Source organism: Ochotona princeps, chromosome 3, assembly GCF_030435755.1.
Source record: "Ochotona princeps isolate mOchPri1 chromosome 3, mOchPri1.hap1, whole genome shotgun sequence".
Taxonomy (NCBI): domain Eukaryota; kingdom Metazoa; phylum Chordata; class Mammalia; order Lagomorpha; family Ochotonidae; genus Ochotona; species Ochotona princeps.
The window spans coordinates 89,387,373-89,412,107 of record NC_080834.1 but is presented as its reverse complement, the minus strand read 5'-3'; the positions used below and the strand labels follow the sequence as shown (position 1 = coordinate 89,412,107).

Sequence of the window (24,735 nt, the reverse complement as noted above, 5' to 3'; positions counted from 1 at the left end):
TCCCCAAATGGCTGTCATGGTGAGGACTGGTCAGGGTTGGTCAAGGCTGGAGCTGGGTTGAAGTTGAACCACCACTGCAATATGGGATGCCGGCATCACAATTGGATACTTAACTTGCTGCGCCACAACACGTCGCACCCTCCAAACCCCATGGATTTTAGGATTCTCTTGTTATTTTTTCTGAAAGACCTTCTGGACTTTAGATTGTGATGGTGTTGAACAGATCAGTCCTTTTGTAGAGAAATGCTGTCTTAATACCAGTGAGTCTGCAGTCACTTGGTCACTTGTTGAGGTCTCTGCTTCTCTTTAGGATTCTTGGTACATTTGGTGAATTGAAGGTAAACCTTCTACTCTCTTGCGGCTAGAGGGTCTAGAGCATGGATAACAGGTTCACGTTCTTCCTGTGTCTCCTCATCCCCCTCCAATAAAAGCAAACCTTTGCTGCTCTCTGCTCCTGACTGCTCTGTTTCCTAAGCGTCTCATCTTCTCCCACACTCCATGGCATAGACAGCATTGCTTTATTTACTCAAAAACTGCACTCTAGCAAAATATAGAATGCATGCATACATAAAGCTCTGTGGAAGGATGCAACTGGATATATGTGCCCAGGGCAGAAATCCCATGTGGAGAGGCAGAGGTTGACCAGCAGCCTGGGGGCCTCCTATGACTTCTATTCCCTCCATTAAGAGGAGCTGCGTGCCGACTTCCACACCATGGATGGTTCTGTCAGGGACTCCCATCTCATTGCTGCAGGAAATATGGAAGTTTCTCACCTGCTTCTGGTGCTGCTTCCCCTCTGCACTTGGCTGGTGTCTAGAATGGCACACTCCTTCCTTGCCCTCTCTAGTTGCCTGGACGTGTCCTCCTCATCCTTTCAGCTCAGCTTGAGTTTCACCTGTACTAGATCCTGGATTCCATCCAAAAGGCATTTACCTTGAATGACACTCCCGTCGTGGAGTACCGAGCTCACTGTTTCCACCTGACTGTAAGAGCCTTCAACAAGCCTGTAGGGGGGCCCAGGGCCCAGCTAAGGCCAACCGGCTGCTTTGTGTCTGAGGAACGTCCAGGGTCCAGCAGCCCGGCTCCTTGGAAGGCTGAAGTCTGGTTCTCTCCCCAGTGGCTTCTCCTCCAGCCTTTCTTCTTCTTCACATTGTTCTTACTTTGTGCTTGGTATTTTTTCATTGCCACATTCTTTCGGGAACAAAAGTGAGAAAAATCTGCCAAATCTTTAGGCTGTGTCTTCCATCATTATGATAAGAAAAAACAGGTGGTACCCTCCACCTGTCATCTGCTTCAAGAGAGAAGTTGCTGTTAAAGGTCTCATAAGACCTATGAAGTCATTCTCCTGTTTTGGTATCAAAAGTGCCAGTGTAGACACTTCCTGGTAGTGCTGAAATCCTTCATGCATCCCCCTGGCTGCCAGTCCCTTCTGGGTGCCCTCTTGGACCATTAACAATAAGGTGACTCTCAGCATATCGCAGCATGTCTTGCTGTGTTTGGGGACCTGGGCTCGTCTCATAAGTGCTTTTCTGTCATGCTAGGACCACTGTGGCTGAATGTGAAAACCTCCAGGTCCTTCCTTGCAGAGCAGAATGCACTTAGCTGTGCTTTAGGGTGACACTGGATGTATCCCATGATGTAGAGCAATAAAAGGAGAATGAGGCTGGTGTGAGATTTTGTGGTTGAAGTGGCTTACACCTACCTGACCATATCCCTGAAGGACAGACCCATCTCTCTGTCATTTAAGCCCTGTGCTCTGAGCAATTGATGTCTCATGGGAGGGCTGAGGAGTTCACTGGACACGCCTAGCAGCCAGAGTGCATAGTTGGGTGGTTGGGTGGGTTGAAGGCATGCTAGCTGAGGGTAACACAGTGATCATCTGGAAGGAGCAGCCCTTAGGTATAATTGGAAGGGACAGGGGAAAGCAGGGTGGCTGCAGGGACAGAGTAGTAGGCACACAAGCTTGTATGGGCCGGGCTTGTGAGTTTATTCAGTGCGTTGAGGGTTGCCCAGACCCAGCTGGGTGTATTCCAAGGCTCTGCAGGCTCCTTCCAAAGCCGGTCAGTGAATGTGTTCCAGGCATGCCTACAGCTTCAGCCATGGAACTGTTGGCAGGCTTGGGCAGGAAGGCTTTAGCACACACTACCCTCTATTCACCAGGAGAAGATTGGCTGGCGGAAGGATGCGCTGCACCTGCTGGTGTTCACTACGGATGATGTGCCGCACATTGCACTGGATGGGAAGCTGGGGGGCCTGGTGCAGCCACATGATGGCCAGTGCCACTTGAACGATGCCAACGAGTACACTGCATCTGATCAAATGGTGAGGACTGGAACTCTGCCTGTCTCATGACCCTGCCCCACCCAGCCCCAAGCACTTCCTGGCCATCTGGTCCATTCTTGGGACTGGGTTGTGTCACTCAGTCTTCTCCAATTGGATGGCCAGAATTCCTCTGTAATGTGGGATTAGCTTCTGTAAGGAAGCTGTTGGTCTTTCTGCCACTATTTACCTTGTGGAGGAATGTTTAGTTAGAGGAAGAAATGACTTGGGAAAGATCTTTTGGGGCTTCCACTCCCGATAGTCTCTGACCATAACTGTTTACTTTAAAATAAATGTGTGCAGAATTTGAAACACATGATAATAGTTTGTTTCAATAAACCCATGCATACCTGCCACCCAGACCTAACAATTGTTGAAATGTTACCACACTTAATATGCACTTTTATTTCACCCATCTATTCCCTCCTCTGCCAGAAATCCAGTGGGGTGTCTGGCCAGAGAGAAGCTCTTCCAGTATTCTTTATCGGGCAGACCTGTGTCTTCCAGTTTCAAGAGATGGGCAGGACCCAAGCTTTCGTGGAATCTGGGGAAGGGGTCTTGTAAACCTAGGATCGCCATCAGGCCATATGGCCCTGGAGGCAAGGATCTGTGATAAACCAGGTCAGAGTAGCAGGAAACACACCAGACGACATGACTGTGGATGTTTAAGAGATGTAGGGATAGGGAGCCAGGGCAAGCTCCCCAACGTCTGTTTCCTACCCTATTCCCTGTTCCACAGCCCAACTTTTAGCCCAGAGGTCAGCAGCTGCCTCTGCCTGTCCTAAGCTGTCAGCAAGACAGAGCGACGTCCCTGGGAGATAGGGGCAGCTTAAGCATCAGGCATAGAAAGGGAATGGGAAGGGAAGTCTCAGGGAACAGCAGGTGCTGGTGGCAGTTGGTGACTGTTCTCACTGTATCTCTCCACATGTTACCATCCCTGCTGAAGGGTAGTAATGCAAACCAATGGTGTGGGTGAGAGAGGTGGATACGGTTAGATGGGGGAGCAGATGAAGTTGGTGATTTGGGGGCTTTTAGGGTTCCCTGAGGGAAGTATGCTTTTTTATGACAAGTATGAATGTCCTGGTATACGCTGGGGCCAATGTCTTAAGAATGTGACAGTCTTGACTCTGCCTTGGCCCTAGGACTACCCATCGCTGGCTTTACTTGGAGAAAAATTGGCTGAGAACAACATCAACCTCATCTTTGCAGTGACAAAGAACCACTATATGCTCTACAAGGTATGGTTGGTGTGTGGGTGGGCAGGGGGAGCAGGACTAGGTGTGGGGAGGGGCTCATCCTGGGGCTGTGCTGACCCTAAAGTGAAGGGGAGCTTGGGAGTGGGACAGGAGATCGAGAGGAGTAAGGAGTGGTTGTAGTCGTGCTGAATGTGGGGGGAGATCCAAGGTTGGGTGGCATGCAGCCTTGCCTTGATCAAATAGACAGTCATATATGAATGCAGCTACCAAGTGTTCACACCATAGTGTGTGCCTTTACAAGGGAGTTAAACACACACCATGATGTCTGATTTGCTCCTGAGAAGAACCTTGCATGTGATGGCAAAATGGAAGCACAAAGGGACACATTTCAGTGGGGTGAAAGTGCAGAAACAGGAAACGGAGGCTAACCCCACACTCAGAGCTATAGGCTTCACCCATGGAGGGTCTGACACCAGAGCCTTGCCTCTCAAAGGCAACAAGCCAGCTTCTAGCTGAGACTGTCCCTGGACTGTCATCGCCAGCTCCCCTGGTGAACATGAATCGTTCCACAGTCACGCGCTGCCCTAGAGCTCTCTGAGGGCCCCAGGGGTGCTCCTGTGAGCTGCAGGTCCCTCTGCCATCCTCTGGAGACACCACTAGAGCTTCCCCAGAAATCCTTCTCTGCCACCCCCTGTCTCCCCCTGGGAGCAACCAGCCTGCTTCCCTCTCCATATTGCTCTTAAATACTCACTGCCTAATGCGTGTGCTGCATGCCCGTCTCACTGCTGCTGCCTGGGATCGCCACTGATCCAGTTCCACTTCTGGCTTCTGCCAGCCCAACTCAGCTTTACATGAGGACAGCAAGGGAAGAGGAATTTGCTGCCTGTCGGTTCAGAGGCTTCAACTGGACTGGGCCGCCCTCAGCTTTCACAAGGGAGTCCTTCGTCGGTACCAGAATGCACCGTGCAGACCATAGTAGGCTATGAACCAAGGAGCGAGTCTGTCTCTGTAATAAGTGACACGGTCATGTTAGTCCAGGCAGAAGATGGAAGGGGGAGAAAGGAAAGATGGTCTAGGAAGACCTGGAAGAAAGGGTGGGCTTGAGGCCTCTGGAAAAGGTGCCTATTTCACTCCTGCAGAGTAGGCAGGGTGCACCATACAGCTGACCCTGAATCTGTGTGGACCAGGGCAGTGGGGGTAAGAAAGTCCCCAGGAGCACATCAGCCCTGGAGGACAGATGTACAGGGAATTCTGCATTGCAGGCCAGTGTTTATCCTTCAGGGACAGAGCTGGTCAGCCCCTTTCCTCTGGGTCTGTAGCCCCCCTGCACTGCCCATTCCTATGCTGTCTTCTGCATCCTAGATACCAGAGAGTGGCAGAGTAGAGTGCAGGAGTCTGTGCCATTCTACTCTGTGGAGCGGGGTTTGCTCTTGGAGGGCATGAAAGGACAACTGGGCTAATTTCTTTTTTCTTTTCTTTTCCAAGAATTTTACAGCTCTGATACCTGGAACCACTGTGGAGATTCTGCACGGAGACTCCAAAAATATTATCCAGCTCATTATCAATGCGTACAGTGTAAGTCCCCTACTGCTTCCCTGCCCTCCCTCGACTGAGGCCCTGGAACTACTGTGGCTTCAGATAGGCAGTTACACCGTGCTCGGGTGCTTGGCTCTGTACCCCATCCTCTGCCCAGGGTCAAGGGAACCCCAATTGGTGTGTCCCTCCCTCCCTCCTGCTCCTTTGTGGTCTCTAGCTCATCCCAGTAAGCCAGTGAGTTGGACTTGGGCTTGTGGCCCTAGACTCAGCCACTCAGGCTCCTCCAGTGTGTCCAGGTGGTGAGGGCATTTCTTCAGGGAGTTCCCTCTCCTGTGTGGGGCAAGCAGGACACCTCCAGCAGCTGTGAGAAAGGCGCATTTCCCTTGCTGCACAGCAGCCACGATAGCTGAACTCTGTGTACTCACGGAACCAGGCAGGTGGCTGCAGCCCCACTAGCGAGGGACGTCTCAAGACAGTATTTTGGATTCCATGCTCAGGTCTGTGACTAGGGCTTTGCAGGAACCCAAGTGGGCCTGGGAGTTTCTGGGCCATGGTAGTTCAGCATGGGGCCTTGGTGTTTGCATGGAAGAACAGGTGTTTACAGGTTCCCCCGTCACCGCCACATCCCAGGCTGCTCCTCCAAGGAGGCTGTTCCCAAACCTTCTGCCTCCTTCTCTTTGTCTCAGCTCTCACCTTCTTGCTGAGAGGAGTGCAGGTGCTGTCTTCTGGGCAGAGAAGCTGCCCATCCTGTGAGCCCACTTTCTTACAACAGCTATTCATAGCCTAGGTGTGGTTTTAGTAACGTCACTCATCCTCAACTTTGGTAATTCTGGGAGCCTGAGTAACTCATGCACCCTCCCCCCTTACCTTGCTCTTCCCACAGTGCCTGGTTAAAGGTGGGTGTCTGGAACCCTGCTGGTTCCTTTGTTGACTCTGTCCACCCTCTGATGGCCCCGTTTGCAGGTACACAGCACTGCTGAACTACACTGGGTGCCAGAGAGGGTGCCCTAGGGCCTTTGGGGGTGGCCAGGCCATCAGGGGAGACTCCAGGCTGGTGATTCCCTCCCCTCTTCTCCACTCCCCTTCCCTGTCCCACCTCCATCTTATGTTGTAAGTAAGGCTCCTCCTCTCACGGGTTCCGGCACCTCACTCACTCCTGGAACTTCCTGTTAAGAGAAACTAAAGACTTCCTTCTCCTCTCCTGCTCCGCCTGCCCTGCACGCAAACATCCGCTTTTCTGATCTCTGACCTTTCAGTCCTCGCCAGCCCTGGGAACCAACTCTCAACCCAGAACCCAGTGAGGCAGGCTTTCCACAGCAGCTTTCGTGGTTTGCACATTTCCATGCTGAGTCATTAGGTTTACATTTCAGGAAGCGGGAAGCTCAGCCAGGCCCCATCACTGGGCCCCGCAGATGTGCTGCGGTGGGACATGCCCAGAGAAAGTTTGAGCAGTGAATGAGCATGCCAGGGGTGCTGTGGCTGCTCTGCAGTGTGGGCCTTCTGGTCTCGGTGCCCGGATGCTGAGCTGAAAACTTGTCCTATCTGAGGATGCTGGGCCTCAAGATCCCATGGGACAGCGAGGGGGAGGGTGGCCACAGCCGGGGAGACATGGCTTGGCATGTAGGGTGCAGCAAGGATGGACTTGGCTTTTGCCCAGCATTTCCCTCTGGGATCCCCAGTGAAGACCCAGGACCCCTGCTCCTCACTGCTTAGGTAATGACACACAGCCCCAGAAATGAGGCGAGCTTTCTGCTCTGTCAGCATTTGACGTGGCTGGCTGGTTCTGCAGTCCCTGCTGTGTGGGGGACCACAGGAAGCTGAGGAGCAAGAGGCATGGCGATTGGCACCCTGGGTGGGCATCAACAGATACTTAGTTGTGTGCTATCAGGGAGGTGTGTGGCTTCACATACGTTCACTCGTTCAGTGAAAACCCAGGGACCTTGGGTCATGGAGCAAAACAGGAACATTGTCAGTATAGGGGCAGTGGCCAGGAGTGCATCAGGACAAGGTTGAGAACAGAACACGGTATTTCCAGGCTATAGCACGTTTGGAACTGGAGTCCAATCCCTTGAGAAGCAGTGTGAACCACACTGTGACTCTGTGGGTTTGATCTGGTTCCTGTACAAACACATGGCATGAAAAGAGGCAGACAGCTTAGGAATGAACATTTGAGACTCAACTTTTTTAAAAAAAATTTCATAATACAGTTCCATAGACTCAAGGATACCTCCTCCCACCCTTCCATTCCCTCTCCCCCACCACTGGTTTCCCTTGTATTATTACAGTAGTATAGCTCTTCAACAGCAGTCACAAGTCCATCATTCTATTTGTTTTCTGACATTGTAGGTTTAGACAATGATAGAAAATACAGCATTCTAAACTTAAAAAAAAAAAAAAAAAGATTGCTGGGATGCTATCAACAGTAACTATTCAAAAGAAAAAAAAATGTTTAAAAATTTCTGGGAATGACATTGTAGCTCAGTGGGTTAAGCTACCACCTGCAAGGCCAGCATCCCATATGAGCACCAATTCAAGTCCTGGCTGTTGACTTCCAGTCCAGCTCTGTGCTGACATGCCTGGGAAAGCAGCAAAAGAGAGCCTGAGTTCTTGGACTCATTCCATCTGTGTGTAAGACCAGGATGGAGTTCTAGGCTCCTGGCTTCAGCCTGGCCCATCCTGCCTGTTTGGTCAATTAGGGAGTGAACCAGCAGATGGATAATTTCTCTGCTGCTTTTCCACAGCTGCCTCTCTGACCGTCTCCCTTTCAAATGATTTTATTTACTTATTTACTTATTAGAATTTAAAGCCTTATTGAGATATCATTAGCATACAACTTCAACCTTACTGGTTGACGTCCTGTTGGGGCATCTAGATTAGTACTCAATGTTACTACTGTGATGGAGTCAGGAATACAAGTATTGCTCTCTGCTCCTGTTTCCTGACATAAAGCTGTTAAAATCCACGGGCCTTAGGAGCATCTTTTGTTGTAGTATTTTGTCTCTCTCTCTTTTTTTTTTTTTAGGATTTGTTGATTTGGAAAGCTGAGTTAGGGAGAGAGAAAGATCTTTCATCCACTGGTACACTCCCCCTTGTGATTTCATCTGCCAGGATTGGAGGCCAATGCCAGGAGCTTCAGCCAGCTCCCCACATGGGTAAAAGGACCTAAGCTGTTGGGCCACCTTCCGCTGCTTTTCCAGGCACGTTAGCAGGGGGCTGGATACAGAGCCCAAACCCCAGCCTGTGTCCACATAGGATGCCAGCTCTACAGGGAATGGTAGAACATCCTGTGCCACACCTCCAGTCCCAATATCTTGTCTTTGCTGTTATTCCTGACACACTTGGTAATAATAGGAGCATCTAGTGATAGAACCTTGGTGGCTCCTGGTGAGTCTCGGGATGGGATCTGTTTGCTAGGGAAGCCAGCCACAAGCCAGATTGGACCTTCTGGCTCCTTCCCTTCACCTCCTGAGAGGAGAAGCAGGGCTTGAAGGTTGACTTGATTACAGGGGACTACTGATATCATCAGCCATGGCTATGTAATGAAGCCTGCATAGAATCCCAAAAGTACCGGGTTGGGAGAGCTCTGGACTGAATGTGCAGAGGTGCCTGGAGTAGACACAGGTACACAGCACGCCTTCTCACACGCATCCCCCGTGCCTCTCTCAGGTTATTCATCTGAGTCCTTTATCAGATCATTTATTAATATGTGAGTACATGGAAGGGAAGTTCCCCTGAGCTCTGGCCAGTTAACCAGAGTTCCTATCTTATCGGCTGCTGCCTTTTCTGGCAGGTCTCTGGCATGCTTGCGTGGGTATAGGAGGGTATAGGAGTGCTGGCTAGTAGTGAGGGCTCTCATAAGCTCGGGTTACCCTTCCACCTGCTTCTTTCTCTGGCCGAGGTCCAGTCCCAGCCCTTTGGCACATTGGGGTGCTGGGTGTCATCTCAAAGTTTAAGCGGTTTGGGTTGGGTTTCACCTGACTCCCAGGACATATGACTCAATGCTGGTGTTGCCTTTCATCTCCCTTGGAGTACTGGTACCATGAAGCCCTCAGTGGGAATGCATATAGCCCATGAACTGGCTGTGGGAAAAGATAGAAGGGGCATATTTATTTTCACGTCTGGCAGAATCAAGCCTGTTGTTGCACACATCAGGCCCAGTGTGAAACCTCCGAAACTTGGGTTTTTGTCTAGCTCTGCAAGGGAGTTTGGCCGTGTGTTTTGCCCTGCCATGGGCTGTGGTGAGCGATCCCCCTTCAAGGGCTCTGCACCACTGAGGAGTGCCAGCATCCCGCTGTGCTGGGAAGGGGGAGGGAAGCCTCTCTAGAGCTGGAAACCACTGTGGCTGCGTGTACAGGCTGACTTCAGAGGCCCTCTGGCGGGTCGCTGCCTCGGCACAACACATGCTTCTCTTTTGGTTGTTGCCATGAAGTCTGCTCCACCCGCTGCACAGCTGGTCTGACTTAAAGCAGCTGCAGATGTGGCCCAGCCTGACCAAGTGTTTAGCGGAGCGGCCTTTAAACCGCCCACATGTTTGACATTGTCTCCTTTGTCAGCGATGGAGTGTAAGGAATCACCTTCAGGGGCCAGTCTGGGAGAAGTTGATTGCACTTCAGGAGCCACACATAAGTCTTCATGTGAGAACCAAATGCCAGTGGCTTTTATCTTTATCACATCCTTGCATTCCATTCATGCACTCATTCATTTAATGTTTTTTAATATTTATTCATTTATCTGGAAATTGGAGTTTATAGAGGGATAGAGAGAAATCTTCCATCCACTGATTCACTCCCCAGATGACAGCATTGGCCAAGTTAAAGCCAAGAGCTTCTTCTTGGTCTCCCACGTAGGTACAGGGCGCCCAAGCACTTGAGCCATCTTTCACTGTTTTCCCAGACTCCTTAGCAGGGAGCTGGATTGGAAGTGAAGCAGCCAGGACTCAATGTGACACCCATATGGGATGCTGGCATTGCAAGTGGTGACCCTACCTGCTAAGCCATAATTTCAGCTCCTCACTCATTCATTTAACCAATGTATACTAACAGCATCAGGCTATGATTGGCAGTGTCACCATGAAGCACAGTTCTGCCTCCAGGAGCCTCTTGGGGGATGCTGAGCCTCCTCACTAGGATCTAGCCTGTTGAGCTGCCCCTCCTAAGTCAGCGAGTCCATGTCCAGTGAGAGCCTAGCGTGAGAGCCAATCCTGGAATGGGACCAAGAAGCCCTGGGCTGGTCCTGCCTGCCACTGGTGGCCAAGTGATCCTGTGCAAGGATCACATCACTGCATTACCCTCACAAATGAGCAGTTTGAGCCAAGTCCTCTGCACAGCTGCTGCCACCTGTGGTATGCTAAGAGTCCTGGTTGCAGGAGCTGTGTGGGGAGCAGAGGTAGCGCTGAGTTCATGTCAGCACACTCAGCTCCAGGTACAATCTGCCTGATGATGGTGTTCAGTGTCCCACCCATCATATCATGGTTTTTGAAGGGCGCAGTAGGAGGCCCCGCCCCTTGCTACTGGTTGGCACCATAGGAGGCCCCGCCCCTTGTGCTGCCTGCCTTTCCACCAAGCCCTCCACTCTCACATCCAGAGCAGCATCCGCAGATCCCGCTCTGAAGAGCCAGTACTTTGCCGTGTCGTGAGCCACTCAGCCCCCTGTTCTCAGCGACCACTCTCAAGGAATTTCCTTTTTTCTTATAAGATTTATTTACAATTTTTATTTAGAAAGCAAAGTTACTGCGAAAAAAGGAGAGACAGGGAGAAGAGAAGGAGCTTCTTCCGGGTCTCCCACGCAGGTGCAGTCCAGGGACTTAAGCCATCCTCCACTGCTTTCCTAGGCCATAAATAGGGAGCTGGATTGGAAGTGGAGTGGCCAGGGCTTGAACCAGCACCACAGACAGACTTAGCGCACTATGCCACATGCTGCCTCTCCCAAGTTATTTCTTATGTGACTTCCATCTGCCTTTTTTTTTTTTCTTGCGTGAGAAGCTGTTTTATCTACTTGGCCTGAGCCCCCTTAGCATGGTTGTTGGTAAAACGTCCAGCCTCCCTTGCACCCCCACATTCAGCAGCAGCCTGGGCGGAGCCCCAGAGGGAAGCCTGAGATGGCCCTTGGAATCCGCCCTGGGGTGGGAAGGCAGTGCTGGAGATCACTGATCACATTGAGCAGCACAGCGTAGTGGTTGGCGAGCGGCACTGCCATGGCCCCGGCTGCTTAAGGCTGGCGCTTAGGAAGGGAGGTGGATTTAAGCGGGCTGACACTTCTACACTTTGAGAGCTGTGAAAGTGCTTAGTTTGTTAAAAACAGGCTGTTTATTGCAGAGTGTTTCCAGCAGGCTGCTAATTCATTGGGAAAACTGCATTATTTCACTACTTCAGCCTAAGCACTTCATGCTAGGCGAAAGAGAAAAATAGCTCACTTCCTGCTATGCCACTCCACGGCCACGCTCTCCGAAGTCTCCTGGACAGGAGGGAGGGGCCTAAGGGCTGACAGGTGCTCTTGGGGGCTGTGTGTTTTTAAGTTTTTGGTAAAATACAGCCTCTAAATACAAGGTGATTATTTAATTTGGCCTCAGCCTTCAAAGTGGTGTCTTCGTTAGGGAATGAAAATATATATTTCTTTGAAAGGTAGAGTCACATGGAGGGGGAGAGACAGAGAAAGGAGAGAGAGATTCTATTCACAAAATCACTACCCAAATGACCGCAACAAGGGGCTGGGCCAGACTGCAGCAGGAGCTTTTAACGTCATCCGAGGCTTGCACCTGGATGGCAGGGACCCAGATCCTCTGCTGTCTTCCCAGGTGTGTTCGCAGGGAACTGGATTGGAAGTCAAACCAGTACTCCAGGATGGGATGCCAGTATTGTCGGCAGTGGCATAACTGGCTCTGCCACAATTCCAGCCCCTCCATTCTATTAGTGGACATTTGCATAATGCCCAGGTTCTTGTTACAATAGTGTCTCTAAGTGTGTATTGATAGATGGGTTCCAGAAGGGTTTTATCCCGGCTCCCACTAGCGGTGTGAGAGAGCTCCACTTGCTTCATGTCCCCTCCCACATTATTTTCAGTCTTGTAATTTTCTATTCTGATGGGCGACTTTGGCTTGATTTTTGTTTTGTCTACCATCTTGAGAACTAATCATGCATGAGATAGGGTCCTTTCATAGCAAAATTTCCAATCCGTGAATGGGGGGCCTCACGTGGTAGGAGTTTAGCTTGAGGGTCGGTGGTAGGGTAGGTTCCTGGAGAAGGGGCCTGATGTTGAAGGATAACAGAGAACTGGCATGGGAAAGGGGGAGGACAGAGTGAGCCCTTGGCCGAGGGAAAACATATTCTCCCAGACACGTGGGAGCAAGGTGTGAGGAGCAGCAGGTCCAGCCCTTGGTGGGGATCCGACTTGGCTTTCAAAGGTGTGTAACCACTGGAGCATGAGACCTGGCAGCAGATATGGTCTCATCTGCCAGAGGTGCTGCCACACCCTGGGAAGCAGCCCTAAGGCACTGCTGGAGAAAAGGAAAAGGATGGGGAGGGGCTGGGGAACCAAGGCCACCGCCAAGGAGACTGCCACCCGGAGGAAGTGCCCCAGGTGTCACCAAATCAGTGTGGGGCACCTGTCAGCGTCTGCCTTAACTGAGAGGGACTTACTGAGAGGTTTGTCTTCTCTCTGTTCAGAGCATCCGGTCGAAAGTGGAGCTGTCGGTCTGGGACCAGCCTGATGACCTCAGTCTCTTCTTCACTGCCACCTGCCAGGACGGCGCATCCTACCCGGGCCAGAGGAAGTGTGAGGGCCTGAAGATCGGGGACACGGTGAGTTTGTGCCCCAGGCTTGCAGAGGGTCCCCTGGGAGCTTGGATTCGCTCTCTAGTCCAATGTCCTGGGAGAGTTACCTGTGACACATGTCTAAATGGCAGGGGGACTCTGAGGACCAGTCAGCAGGCATCCCCCAGTGTGTTGCCATGTAAGGCCTCTTCACACTGACATTGTGCCCGCAGGGTTTTCTTCTTTTAAGGTTTACTTGTTTGAAAATCAGAGTTAGAGAGAGGGAGAGATATGGCGAGAGATCTTCCATCCTCAATTCACTCCCCACCAGGTGGGGGCCAGGACAAAACAGGGCCAAGCACTTGGGTCATTTTCTGACGCTTTCCCAGGGAGCTAGAATGGAAGTAGAGCAGCTGGGACTTGAACCAGCGCCCATATGGGTGGGATGCTAGCAGCACAGGTGGCAGCTTTACTTTCGACACTACAATGCCAGCTCCACCCTCAGTGTTTTCAAACACTGTCATCTTAGCTGGATGGGCATGCAAGCAGGTTGTGGAGCATGGAGAGGGATCGGAGAGACCTGGCTTCTTCCTCAAGTCTTCCATAGCTTGCCACGCACCTTGGCAAAAAGACCTTGTGCTTTTCCTTTCTGTAAAATATGAGGAAAGCCATCTGCCTGTCTAGTTTGATGAGCTGGAATGAGTGGCTCTGAAGCAACAGAGCTCAGATGAATGGATATGAATGGATGTGAAGGTGGGTACCTGGTTGCCTGGCCAAGGACTGATGAGTGGAAGGATACATGATGATAAGAATACAGGTGCCAAACGTGGGCATGGAGCCCGGCCTGCTGGCGGCGGCGAGAGCTGCCCATGCGTATTCTTGTGATCTCTCTCCCTCTTGGCGCAGACTGCAAGATGCCTGTCTGAATTGCTGTGCGGACAGTTCTGTCGCTCAGAATCTGCTTGTAAGCAAGGCTTACAGGAACCTTACAAATAGATGAGTACGTCCTCTGGGCATTGCTAAGTACTAAAGCTGGCCAGTGTGGCAACGAGCCGGCTTGGCCTTGGGCTGCCCACGTTGAGCAAGCAAAGAACTGTACGGACTAAGTAATGGATCTTGTTCTAAGATAGGTTGTTTCCAAATGTCTTGCTTTGAACAGACTTGAAAGAAGCCCTATCAGGTTTTCAGATAAGCCATCATGAACAGTTGTCTGTGGCATTTAACATTAGTAGAACAGGGTGGCATTGCTGTGACTACTTCTTCATTCCTATCTTCCTACTTACATGAATAAGGCTTTTTTGCATTTAAAGCTGTACAAAGATAGAATTGGTGCGCATCCCTCTCTTGTTCAACAGCGATGCTGTTTTATATGCATATGAACTATTGGGAAAAGCCTCATTTCCTTAAAGGGCATAGCCAAAAAAAAAAAAAAAACAGTACTTTTCTGTTTAATCGTTGGCAGAAGTGGCATTATATTTATGTTGTTTTGATCCATCATAATGACCACTCAATCCAGATGAATAAGAAAACCCCACTGGAGTTCTGTAATTGCTAGGTTTAAAAAGATAGTTGGGAAAAACGTTAAGGAGATAGAACTATCCAGAAACTATCCTATAAGGATCTATGGGTGGAATTCTGGGTGCAGTGGGCCAGGACAGCTAAAGGAAGGGTGCATGAAAGAGCCAAAAGCCCGTCCCTGGAGATGTGGCTCGTGATGGGAAAAAGGGCTGGGCACTCCCTAACCAGAGATCTGCAGTACCCATGAATTTGGGGGCTCAGGAAGACTGGTTGTTTCTGATGCCATGCCACGTGAAATCAGGCAAATGATGCAGGCTGCTGACCATGCGGTCGGGCAGATTAGTCACAGAGCAGACACACTTCCTACCAATGTTGATAACATCGACCCGAGTGGGGGTGGGGAGGCCTTGACCCAGCCTTCAGTGTCTCTTCTGTCTTTACTACTGGCTTGGGTTACACTCACCAGGGACTTCCTTATCATCAGCTGTGGGTAGGTCACAAATCTGACCAAAACCACTTATCTAAAGCAGGAAAACCAACCCAGAAGTTAAAAATACCTCCTCCACAGGCAGGCGGCTGACCTCAGCAGCGGGCATCTGTCATTCAGGATGTTCACAGCGTGCAGGGAATCTGGTTGGACTGCAGTTTTGAGCAAAAAGACCTGCTAGGTTCCAATGTCTCAAAGCTCACTAAACAGTGTTGCTTAAAATAATAATAATAATAAGGGCAGTTGCAGTGGCCTTAAAAGAAGTATTTTGAAACCCTAAAGACGATGATGCTATTCTTTTTATTAAAAGTTATTTATTTACTTGAAATGCAGCATAACACAAAGGAGAAAGAGCGGTATCTTCCACTTGCTAGTTCATTCTCCAATTGGTGACAGTGGCCGAGTCTGGGCCAGCAGAAGCCAGACCGTCGAGGTCTCCCATGTGGGTAAGAGGGCCCGAGCTCTAGAGCCATAATCTACTGCCTTCCCAGCTACGTTAACAGGGAGCTGGATTTGAAACTACATTCCCATATGGGGTGCTGGCATTACAAGTGGTGACTCGATTCACTGCTCCTCAGTGCCGGCCCAGGTTTTGCTCTTCTTGGAATCACAATGCATCTAGAGTTCTATGCTAAGGCCTTTTAAATTTTTCTTTTTTGTTTATTGGCAGAGAGAAAGATACCACCTATCTGGTTCACTCCCCAAATACCTGCAATAGCCAGGGCTGGGTCAGGACTAAGCTAGGCACTGGGAACTGAGACTCCCGTGTGAGTAGCAGGGACTCATCTTCTTGAACCATCACCTCCTGCCTCCCTGGTTGTTCACTGACAAGAAGCTAGAGTCAGGAGCTGAGCTGGAGCTCAAACTCAGGCACTACGATATGAGATGTCAGCATCCAGCAGTGTCTTAACTCCCCCTTGGGTCCTTTTTAAAAAGAAAAAGTGACGAGGAACTGTCAAGATAAAGTTACTGGAAGCCAGGAAGGTCAAAGGACCTGGAGTTCACGGGTCATGACGCCGTGAGATTGGAATGGAATGCTGTTTGGAAGCAAGGCCCTGAAGCCTTAAGCACACATGGGAAGACTATTCCTGGGATAACTCAGGGGTTCCTCATGCAGCCACAGGGGGACATGCAGTTAGTCTTCAGAAGATCTCAGTAGTTCTGTGCCCCCACCTGTTCCCTGGGGGGTGGAGGACTTAATTTATGCTGATACCTGAGAAAAGCCAAGGCACGGAGGTTTAATTTGTTGTCCAAGACTGCACAGGATTGAAATGAAAGCTCGTAACCAGGTCTCTGTGGTGCTTTTTAGGTTTTTAGGTTTTTTTTTTTTTTAATAATTATTTATTTTTATTGGAAAGTCAGAGATACAGAGAAGAGGAGAGACAGAGAGGAAGATCCTCGTCTACTGTCTGCTGAGTCACTCCCCAAGTGACTGCAGTGGTCAGAGCTGAGCCGATCTGAAGCCGGAAACCAGGAGCTTCTTCCAGGTCTCCCACGCGGGTGCAGGGTCCCATGGCTTTGGGCCATTCTCTACTGTTTTCCCAGGCTGCAAGCAGGGAGCTGGATGGGAAGTGGGGCTGCCAGGATTAGAACCAGCACCCATAAGGGATCCTGGTGAGGACTTTAGCTGCTAGGATACCACACCGGGTCCACTTTTTTTTATTTGTTTATTTTTAAGATTTATTTTAGTATTTGAAAGACAATGTTACAGAAGAGCAAGCGAGACAAACAGCCTTCTACTTGTTATTTACTCCTCAAATGGCTACAATAGCCAAACCTGGCCTGGACGAAGCCAGGCACCTGGAACTCCTTCCGATTAAGCTGGCACTTAACCTGGGATGCAGGCATTGTTATGAAAATTGCCCACTAGAGACTCATAGCCACTTAAGGCAGAAACCTTTATTACTTTGGAGGGTAAGTCTAGATCACTCCCAAAAGGCCCAGCCTCAGTTACCTTTATTTTTTTCCGCAAGATTTATTTATTTTTGTTGGAAACTCAGATTTACAGAAGGGAGAGACAGAAAGGTCTTCTGTCCACTGATTCACTCCTCAAGTGGCCACAACAGCCAGAGCTGAGCTGAGCCAATCCAAAGCTAAGAGCTGGGAATTTCCTCTGGGTCTCCACGTGGGTGCAGGGTCCCATGGCTTTGGGCCATTCTCTACTGCTCTCCCAGACCGCAGGCAGGGAGCTGGATGGGAAGTGGAGCAGCTGAGACATGAAACAGTACTCATGGGATCCTGGTGTGTGCAAGGCAAGGATTTAATCACTAGGCTACCATGCCAGGCCCCTCAATTGCCTTTTGTTTCAAACTTATAGAGCAGTTACATGAGTTGTTTTTAGCATTGGCTAGGACAAGCAAGTTTGCGGAAACACACACAGTGGTCAGAAAGCCTCGGTCCACGGTTAGCCTGGCCTCGGGCTGTCCTCCTCTCTCTGAGCTCTTACAGTCCCTGGGGTTTTCTTATCCTTTCAGTCCCTATTTTATCTCAATCCTCCCATTGCATTTGCACTGTCTTGCTTCAAATCAAACAGGTTCCTCCTTGACAACGTTTATGTAAACTCTGTACCAACTGTTGTCAGAAAAGGCTTTTTTCTTCCTCAGTATTACAGTCAATGCCATAACCTGTGCCACAGAACCGGTGCTGGTTCTCTGGTTCTGTAGCCAGTGCCCTCACCACCTATATACAACCTCTGGCCGCCATGATTCTGTTCTGTCATGCCTAAGTGCAACCTTCAAGGTGTTCTTGGAAACTGTGTGTCATAAGGAAACTACATATGGATTTAGCAGTTTTTACACCAAATGCTTCCATTTTCTGTGACACAAGTTTGGAGGCGGGAGCCTCCAGACACAAGACGGTTTGTTGAGTGTCCCGGTGGCCCTGAGGCTTCATACCCTGCGGCTTGGTTGGGAAAGGGAATCCGGCTCTCCCTGCTGATGGGCCGCCTGAGGCATGGGGGTATGAATGGCATGCCCAGGCTGACCCAGCTCAGAAGTAGCAGACTTGCACCTGAGCCAGGGTCTTGACACCTCAGACCTTCTCCTCTCACCCACCACAGCCTCCCCAGTGCAGAGGGGATCCTAGTTATTGCCACTTAAGAACGGAAATTTGTTTTTTGTTTTTTGTTTTTTTTTTTTTTTTTAAAGATTTATTCATTTTATTACAGCCAGATATACACAGAGGAGGAGAGACAGAGAGGAAGATCTTCCGTCCGATGATTCACTCCCCAAGTGAGCCGCAACGGGCCGATGCGCGCCGATCCGATGCCGGGAACCTGGAACCTCTTCCGGGTCTCCCACGCGGGTGCAGTGTCCCAAAGCATTGGGCCGTCCTCGACTGCTTTCCCAGGCCACAAGCAGGGAGCTGGATGGGAAGTGGAGCTGCCGGGATTAGAACCGGCGCCCATATGGGATCCCGGGGCTTTCAAGGCGAGGACTTTAGCCGCTAGGCCACGCCGCCGGGCCCAAGAACGGAAATTTGTAAGATTCTGCACATCATGGGAAGACTGAACTACTGCCTTCTCCGTGTCTCACGGTGGCCCTGTAAGGTGGCCATTGCTTCCCCGCTTTCTGTGCAAAAACATGGAGACTCAAGGGTGCCTTGAGAGACTGGCCAAATGTCCTGCCGCTGGTGAGCCATGTGCACCTGGGTTCCAATTGGAGGACACTGATGCACCACCCACACTTTTCCCCCTAGGCTCTTGATCAACCCAAACTCAGAAATTGGAAGCATGAAAGGGACTGACATTGAGGTTTTAGGAATTTGTAATTTCTGATACACACATTCAGAGAGCTATATATCAGTATTGCAAGGGTGGCAGGAAAAGTGGGACCACTTAAGAAAGTTCATGGAAAAGTGGAATTTCAAGGTCAGTTCCTTCAGGTGCATGAGACAAAGGTGGACTTATTGGACCTCAAAGAAGGAAGGTGCTGCCTTGAGATTGGCCAAGAGCCTGTTGCTGGAGTTGTGTACACAGATACATGCCTACCATGCGGGCGTCTTGATGCACATTTTCCATAGACACCCTGATACAGGTTTTTGCCTGTCAAGAAGATGAATAATAAGGCCCGGCGTGGTAGTCTAGCAGCTAAAGTCCTCATCTGGAACACTCCCATGATCCTATATGGGCGCTGGTTCTAATCCTGGCATCCCTGCTTCCCATCCAGCACCCTGCTTGCAGCCTGGGAGGACAGTCAAGGATGGCCCAAAGCCTTGGGAACTTGTTCCCACATGGGGACCTGGAGGAAGTTCCTGGCTTCTGGTTCAGATTGGTTTAGCTCTGGCCAATGAGTTCATTTGGGGGTAGACCAATGGACAGAAGATCTTCCTCTCTGTCTCTCCTCCTCTCTGTATATCTTTCCAATAAAAATAAATAAATCTTTTTTTTAAAAAAGATAAAGAATAATATAGAAACACAGTGGTTGTGTCCACAAAATAGGAGCATGTTGAGCCGCTGGCAAACTGACAGGTTGTTCCAGATGTCTGAGGTCAAAGGGTAGAGGTGACTAGAGCTTCCGTTTCTGGCAGCGGCTGGAATCCTACATCAGCCCTGGGACCATGTGGCCTCCTGACCCCGTCTGGAGAATCTCCTTCCAGGTTGCTCTGATGGATCGTAATTCTGTTTTAACTTTGGCTCACACACTTGAAAGAATAAAAGCTTCAGGGATGCATGTGCTGGTATCCTTGCTGCTTGTATGCAGGTGCTCTGAAAGATAGGGAAACATCCAGAGATTTAAAAAGAATAATAATATAAATGACAGGTGCTCACCAAGTGGACTGTTTCAGCTACTGGAGCTCATTTTTGCAGCTTTTAAGCAATAGCAATGAAGGCAGCTCTGCACAGCCCCCTGTTGACCACCCCTCCTTGGGACAAGGAGACAGACCTAAGGCACCCTCTCTGCAGCTTTCCAATCCTCCCTGCCCAGTGCCATCTCCTGCTGTCCCGTGGCCCAGGCTCTTTCCGAGTCCTCCCTGCCCAGTGCCGTCTCCTGCTGTCCCATGGCCTAGGCTCTGAGTCCTCCCTGCCCAGTGCTGTCTCCCGCTGTCCCGTGGCCCAGGCTCTGTCCGAGTCTTCCCTACCTGGTGTCGTCTCCCGCTGTCCCATGGCCTAGGCTCTGAGTCCTCCCTGCCCAGTGCCGTCTCCCGCTGTCCCATGGCCCAGGCTCTGTCCGAGTCCTCCCTACCTGGTGTCGTCTCCCGCTGTCCCATGGCCTAGGCTCTGAGTCCTCCCTGCCCAATGCCGTCTCCCACTGTCCTGTGGCCCAGGCTCTGTCCGAGTCCTCACTACCCGGTGCTGTCTCCTGCTGTCCCGTGGCCTAGGCTGTGTCCGAGTCCTCCCTACCCGGTGCTGTCTCCTGCTGTCCCGTGGCCTAGGCTGTGTCCGAGTCCTCCCTGCCCAGTGCCATCTCCCTCTGTCCCGTGGCCTAGGCTCTGCCCGAGTCCTCCCTACCTGGTCTTGTCTCCTGCTGTCCCGTGACCCAAGTTCTCTACATCAGGAACTGCGGCTTTGGTGTGTGTGAAACAAGTGGCGGCCATTGTACTCCCAGGGTTGTGTGAAGCCAGTTGGCTTTGTCAAGAGCAGTCAGTGCAGTGACAGAGCGGGGTGTGCACTGTGGGAGCCCCGGGGAAGGAGGACCCGGTCTTGGAGGGGATGCAGAGTGAGCCAAGGTTAATGGGACAAGAGTGAATTTTCTGGGTGGAGGAGGATGCGGCAGATGGAGTCTGCTAAGGTGTGAATGGCACCACCCTCTTCCACAGGCGACAAGTGGCCCGGAGGTGACTTGGGAACTGCAGGAGGAGTGGTTGACCACACAGGCAGGACAGTCCCGGGGTACTCAAGGACTCCCTGGAAGATGGGATTGAAAGATATATGTCTCCTGGTGAAAAACATTTTTGGAGTCCACACTTGAATCTTAAGAAGACTTCTGTGCCTGGTTCTCCAAAACTTTCTTGCGCCAACTAAAACTTTTCATTCCATTTTATATGGATTAATAATTTAAAAAAAAAACAGCATTAGATTGATAAGAAAGAGAAACAGATCTTTTTTCTGTGATTTAATTTCCCAGTGGCTGTGACAGCCAGAGCCCACATGAGTGGCAGGGGGCTGGGTGCTTGGGCCATCTTCCTATATTATTCCAGGTACATTAGCAGGAAGCTAGATCAGAAGCAGAGTAGCGGAGACTCAAAACTGGGCCTCCAATACGGAATGCTTGCATGGCAGGGAGGTGGCTTAACCCACAGCACTACAGCAATGGCCCCTCCATGGCTCTTTAAAATATCGTTGTATGTGCCAAGCTAAGGGGCCTGGCCATAATTGGGGCAAGTGGATTTCATTTTCTGATGCCGCAAGGTGGAAGGGCTGTGGACAAGGTAGGGAGCAGCTGAGGAATAGGCAGCAGCTCTGCGGTCACTCCCACCAGAGGCAGTGGCTGTTGACCACCCCGTGTCCAGCAAGGAGCAGGACAGGTGGCAGGAGGTGAAGAGAAATGCTCCTTAAATTCAGCCTTGGGAGCCACAAGCTGCCTGGGATTCACTCCCCCCCAGGGACTTGCTTCTTTAGCTTTCCTCCTCTGGTCCCATCCTCTAGTGCTGGCAGAGAGGTCCCAGCCCCTTGGAGTTGGTTTTCTTGTTTCCTGCTTTAAATCAGTATGCAGGTGGCTGATCGGACAGATTTGCACTAACACCCCACACAAAGGACTGGCGACCCTGCCGCGGGCTTCCCACGGTACCCCCAGCTCCAGCCCACTCCCCCAGGCTCTGTGCACTTTCGCCCAGCTCAGCTCTTTGTTTAGCTGAGATCCAAGTGGACTTGGCATCCATGTTGCCCCGGGGTGGGGACTGAGCAGTCCTTCTGTGAGAGTGGCCCAGGCCCAACCCCCACCCCACCCAGGGTATCAGGAATATCCCAGTGAGGTTCAAATTGTAGGTCCGGTGGATGGCAATGGGGGTGCTGCTGTGTCTGGGCCTCCTCTGAGATCTCAGGGAGAGTGGATGGACAGGCTCCAGGACCCGGGCCTTGGGTATCTCACTAGGGACACCCCCCTGCCTTGCTGAATCCTGTCCTCGTCCAGGAGGGAGAAGGGACGCTGAAAGCCAGGGTCAGCTGACAGAAGGACTTGCTGTTTGCAGAGTGCTTTTTTTAGCCTTCCTGTTGCCAGCAGGAGCTGAGGCTCAGTGGCGGAAATAGAACTGCCCGCTGGTTATCAGGCTTCAGGCCAGGAGCCCAGGGCCAGGCGGATCTCTCTGCTGCACTGAGGCCTGGCTGGGGTCGGCTTTCCAGCCAGACACACAATACCCAGTGTTTCCATGTCCCAGGCCATGCGACAGCCAGCACTAATTCACGAGGCCCCGTGCCCCCCTGTTCTCTCCACCGACTTCCAGGCAAGGCTTAGGAGGCAATGTACCCTACCTTCATGGAGCAGTCACCCTCACAGAGGGACACTCCCCACAGTCAGAAGCCCTTGCCTCAAGGGCCCTTTTTTTATTACCCATTTTAGACTTGCAGAGGCCCTTTGTTGGGGCCTTTGCTTTAGCAAGTCCAGCCAAGTATTGCTCTAGGACACGGTGGCCTCAAACAAGACCCTGATTCTCTCTCAGTCTCAGTTGGGATGATGCCCTCTGCTCCTGCGAAGGGCCGTTTCCCTCCTGTGCATTCTTGCTGGCTCGTGGGTGGCTTTGCTTCTGCTCAGCCTGCAGCCCCCAGTCCCATCCCATCTGCAGGCCAAGAGCTCCCCCAGCCCAAGGCAGGAAGATTTGCAGGAGCCTCTGACAAAGGCTTTGGGGGTCACATCCCGTACTGCCTTCCGCAGCCAGGCTGACCCTTCCCTGTCTTTCAGGAGCCAGGCGATCCTTTCACCTCTCTCTCTCTCTCTCTCTCTCTCTCTCTCTCTCTCTCTCTCTCTCTCTCCCCCCCCCCCCCCCCATGGACACAGGGCTTCCACTTGGCTTAGACTATGTGACCAGGTGGCCGCCCATGCTTCATGCTGTCATTGACTGATATCAGCGCTCCAGTGAGCCCCTGCTTTGTTCAGTTTCCTTGAGTGCCGCCACTCCACCCCCATGACCTTGGAATTTGGCCTCATACTTGCTTCTGTCCATCTCTCTCTAGAAGTGACACCTGCAGTGGGGCTCATCCCAGTCATCTGGAGTTGGCTTGGTCACCCAGTGGCCAGAGCTGGACCCTGGGTGTCTACTGTCAGCTCATCTGTTTCTGGTTTGCTGCCTAGCAGGACCTTGTCCAAGAGAGTGTGTCCTGCTTAGCCCTCCTGGGTGTTCCCAGACGTCACAGAATAAACCAGGAGGCAGAAGTAGTGAAGTAGTAAAGCCCCCACCCCAATACCAGTAATAGAATGAAAAATATCTGTAGTGGGACCAGTGGTGATGCAGTGAAGAGGGTTAAGCCTCCACTTGCAATGTCAGTGTCCCATATGGACACTAGTTCAAGTCTAGATGCTCCACTTCTGACCCATATCCCTGCTAATGTAGCTGGAAGAGCAGCAGAAGATGGCCCAAAGTCCTTGGGCCCCTGCTGACCGTATAGGTGACCCCGAGAAAGTTCTGGGCTTTGGCCTGGGCCAGCCTTGGCTATTGCAATCATTTGAGCAATGAACCAGAGGGTGGAAGATCTCTTTTTCTATCTTTTCCCCTCTCTCTCTTTTTCTTTTTTTTTTTTTTTTTTTTTTTTTTTTTTTTCAGGGAGCAGGTTTTATTTTTTCAAAAAGAAAGAACATTGAAAGCATTGGGTTTTAGTGGTAAGGGTGGGTCAAGTAATTTTAGTATAAATTTCAGGATCTAAAAAAGTCATGTGTTACATTTATTAACTGAATCTGAAATGGCCTGTTTATAAAAACCACGTGTGCTCTGCACAGACACTGCGGCCCTCAACCTCGCAAGGGCACACTGCTCCTCTCTGCCTTTAGGGGTTTGTCGGGCCAGACGAAAGGAAACACCTTGCCTCTCCTCGGCCAGGCCAGGGCTGCGTTGTGTTCCCCTGGGTTGCGCTGTGCTCCTCTGGGCTGTGCCAGGCTCCCCTGGGGCTGCGCCGTGCTCCCCTGGGCTGTGCCAGGCTCCCCTGGGGCTGCGCTGTGTTTCCCTGGGCTGCGCTTGGTTCCCCTGGGCTGCGCTGGGCTCCCCTGGGCTGTGCCAGGCTCCCCTGGGGCTGCGCCGTGCTCCCCTGGGCTGTGCCAGGCTCCCCTGGGGCTGCGCCGTGCTCCCTGGGCTGTGCCAGGCTCCCCTGGGGCTGCACTGTGCTCCCCTGGGGCTGCGCTGTGTTTCCCTGGGCTGCGCTTGGCTCCCCTGGGCTGCGCTGGGCTCCCCTCTCTCTCTTTTTCAAATGAATCTTTAAGGGAGGAAAAAAAAAAACCAAAACTTGTTTTTAAAGGTAGTAGTATCTGGAAGTGCTTCCTTACTTGTGGGGGCTGCCGAGTGACCTGAGGAGCCTTCCAAAGAAGGTGAACATGTGTGTTGGGTATGGGAGGCAGCTGGTGAAGTGGGCAGGGCTCCATCCAGGAGGAGAGGTGCTTCTCCCTGGTGCTGCCCCAGGGCCTGCCACACTGTTTCTGCAGCTACACTTCTGTGGGGGCAGAGGAGGCAGGTCTAGTTCTAGAAGAATCAAAGCCAGGCTGGTCCTATGAGCAGCTGCCAGGGTGGTTCCTGGTCTACCATGTGCCCCCTCCCCCTGGCCCTCTCAGTGGTCTATTTCCAAGCAACCCATGAGCAGCTGGGACATTAGGACCTGCCAGCCTGTGTCCACATGTGCATCGTCATCCAATGATGACCTCAGGGCTGGGGGTTGGTGTGAAGGAAGAGGCTGTGAGGATCCCTAACCATAGGGGTTCTGTGCCTGCACAGCCCTAGGTGTCTGTCCTCTGTCAGCTCCCTGCTCCTCCAACAAGGTGGACAGGTGGGCGTCCCCACCCCTGCAGCTAGCCTG

General features: G+C 51.4%; 1 protein-coding gene across 2 annotated transcripts in view; it reads left to right on the top strand.

The window, feature by feature from the left end:
• ITGB5 (integrin subunit beta 5) overlaps nucleotides 1-24,735 on the top strand; it is a 107,237-nt gene that overhangs the window by 58,214 nt on the left and 24,288 nt on the right. For both annotated transcript variants that reach the window (XM_058662005.1, XM_004577836.2), the window contains exons 6-9: nucleotides 2,161-2,322; nucleotides 3,462-3,557; nucleotides 5,001-5,090; nucleotides 12,713-12,847. In XM_058662005.1, the coding sequence (XP_058517988.1) occupies nucleotides 2,161-2,322; nucleotides 3,462-3,557; nucleotides 5,001-5,090; nucleotides 12,713-12,847 (483 nt within the window). The remainder of the gene's footprint in view (nucleotides 1-2,160; nucleotides 2,323-3,461; nucleotides 3,558-5,000; nucleotides 5,091-12,712; nucleotides 12,848-24,735) is intronic.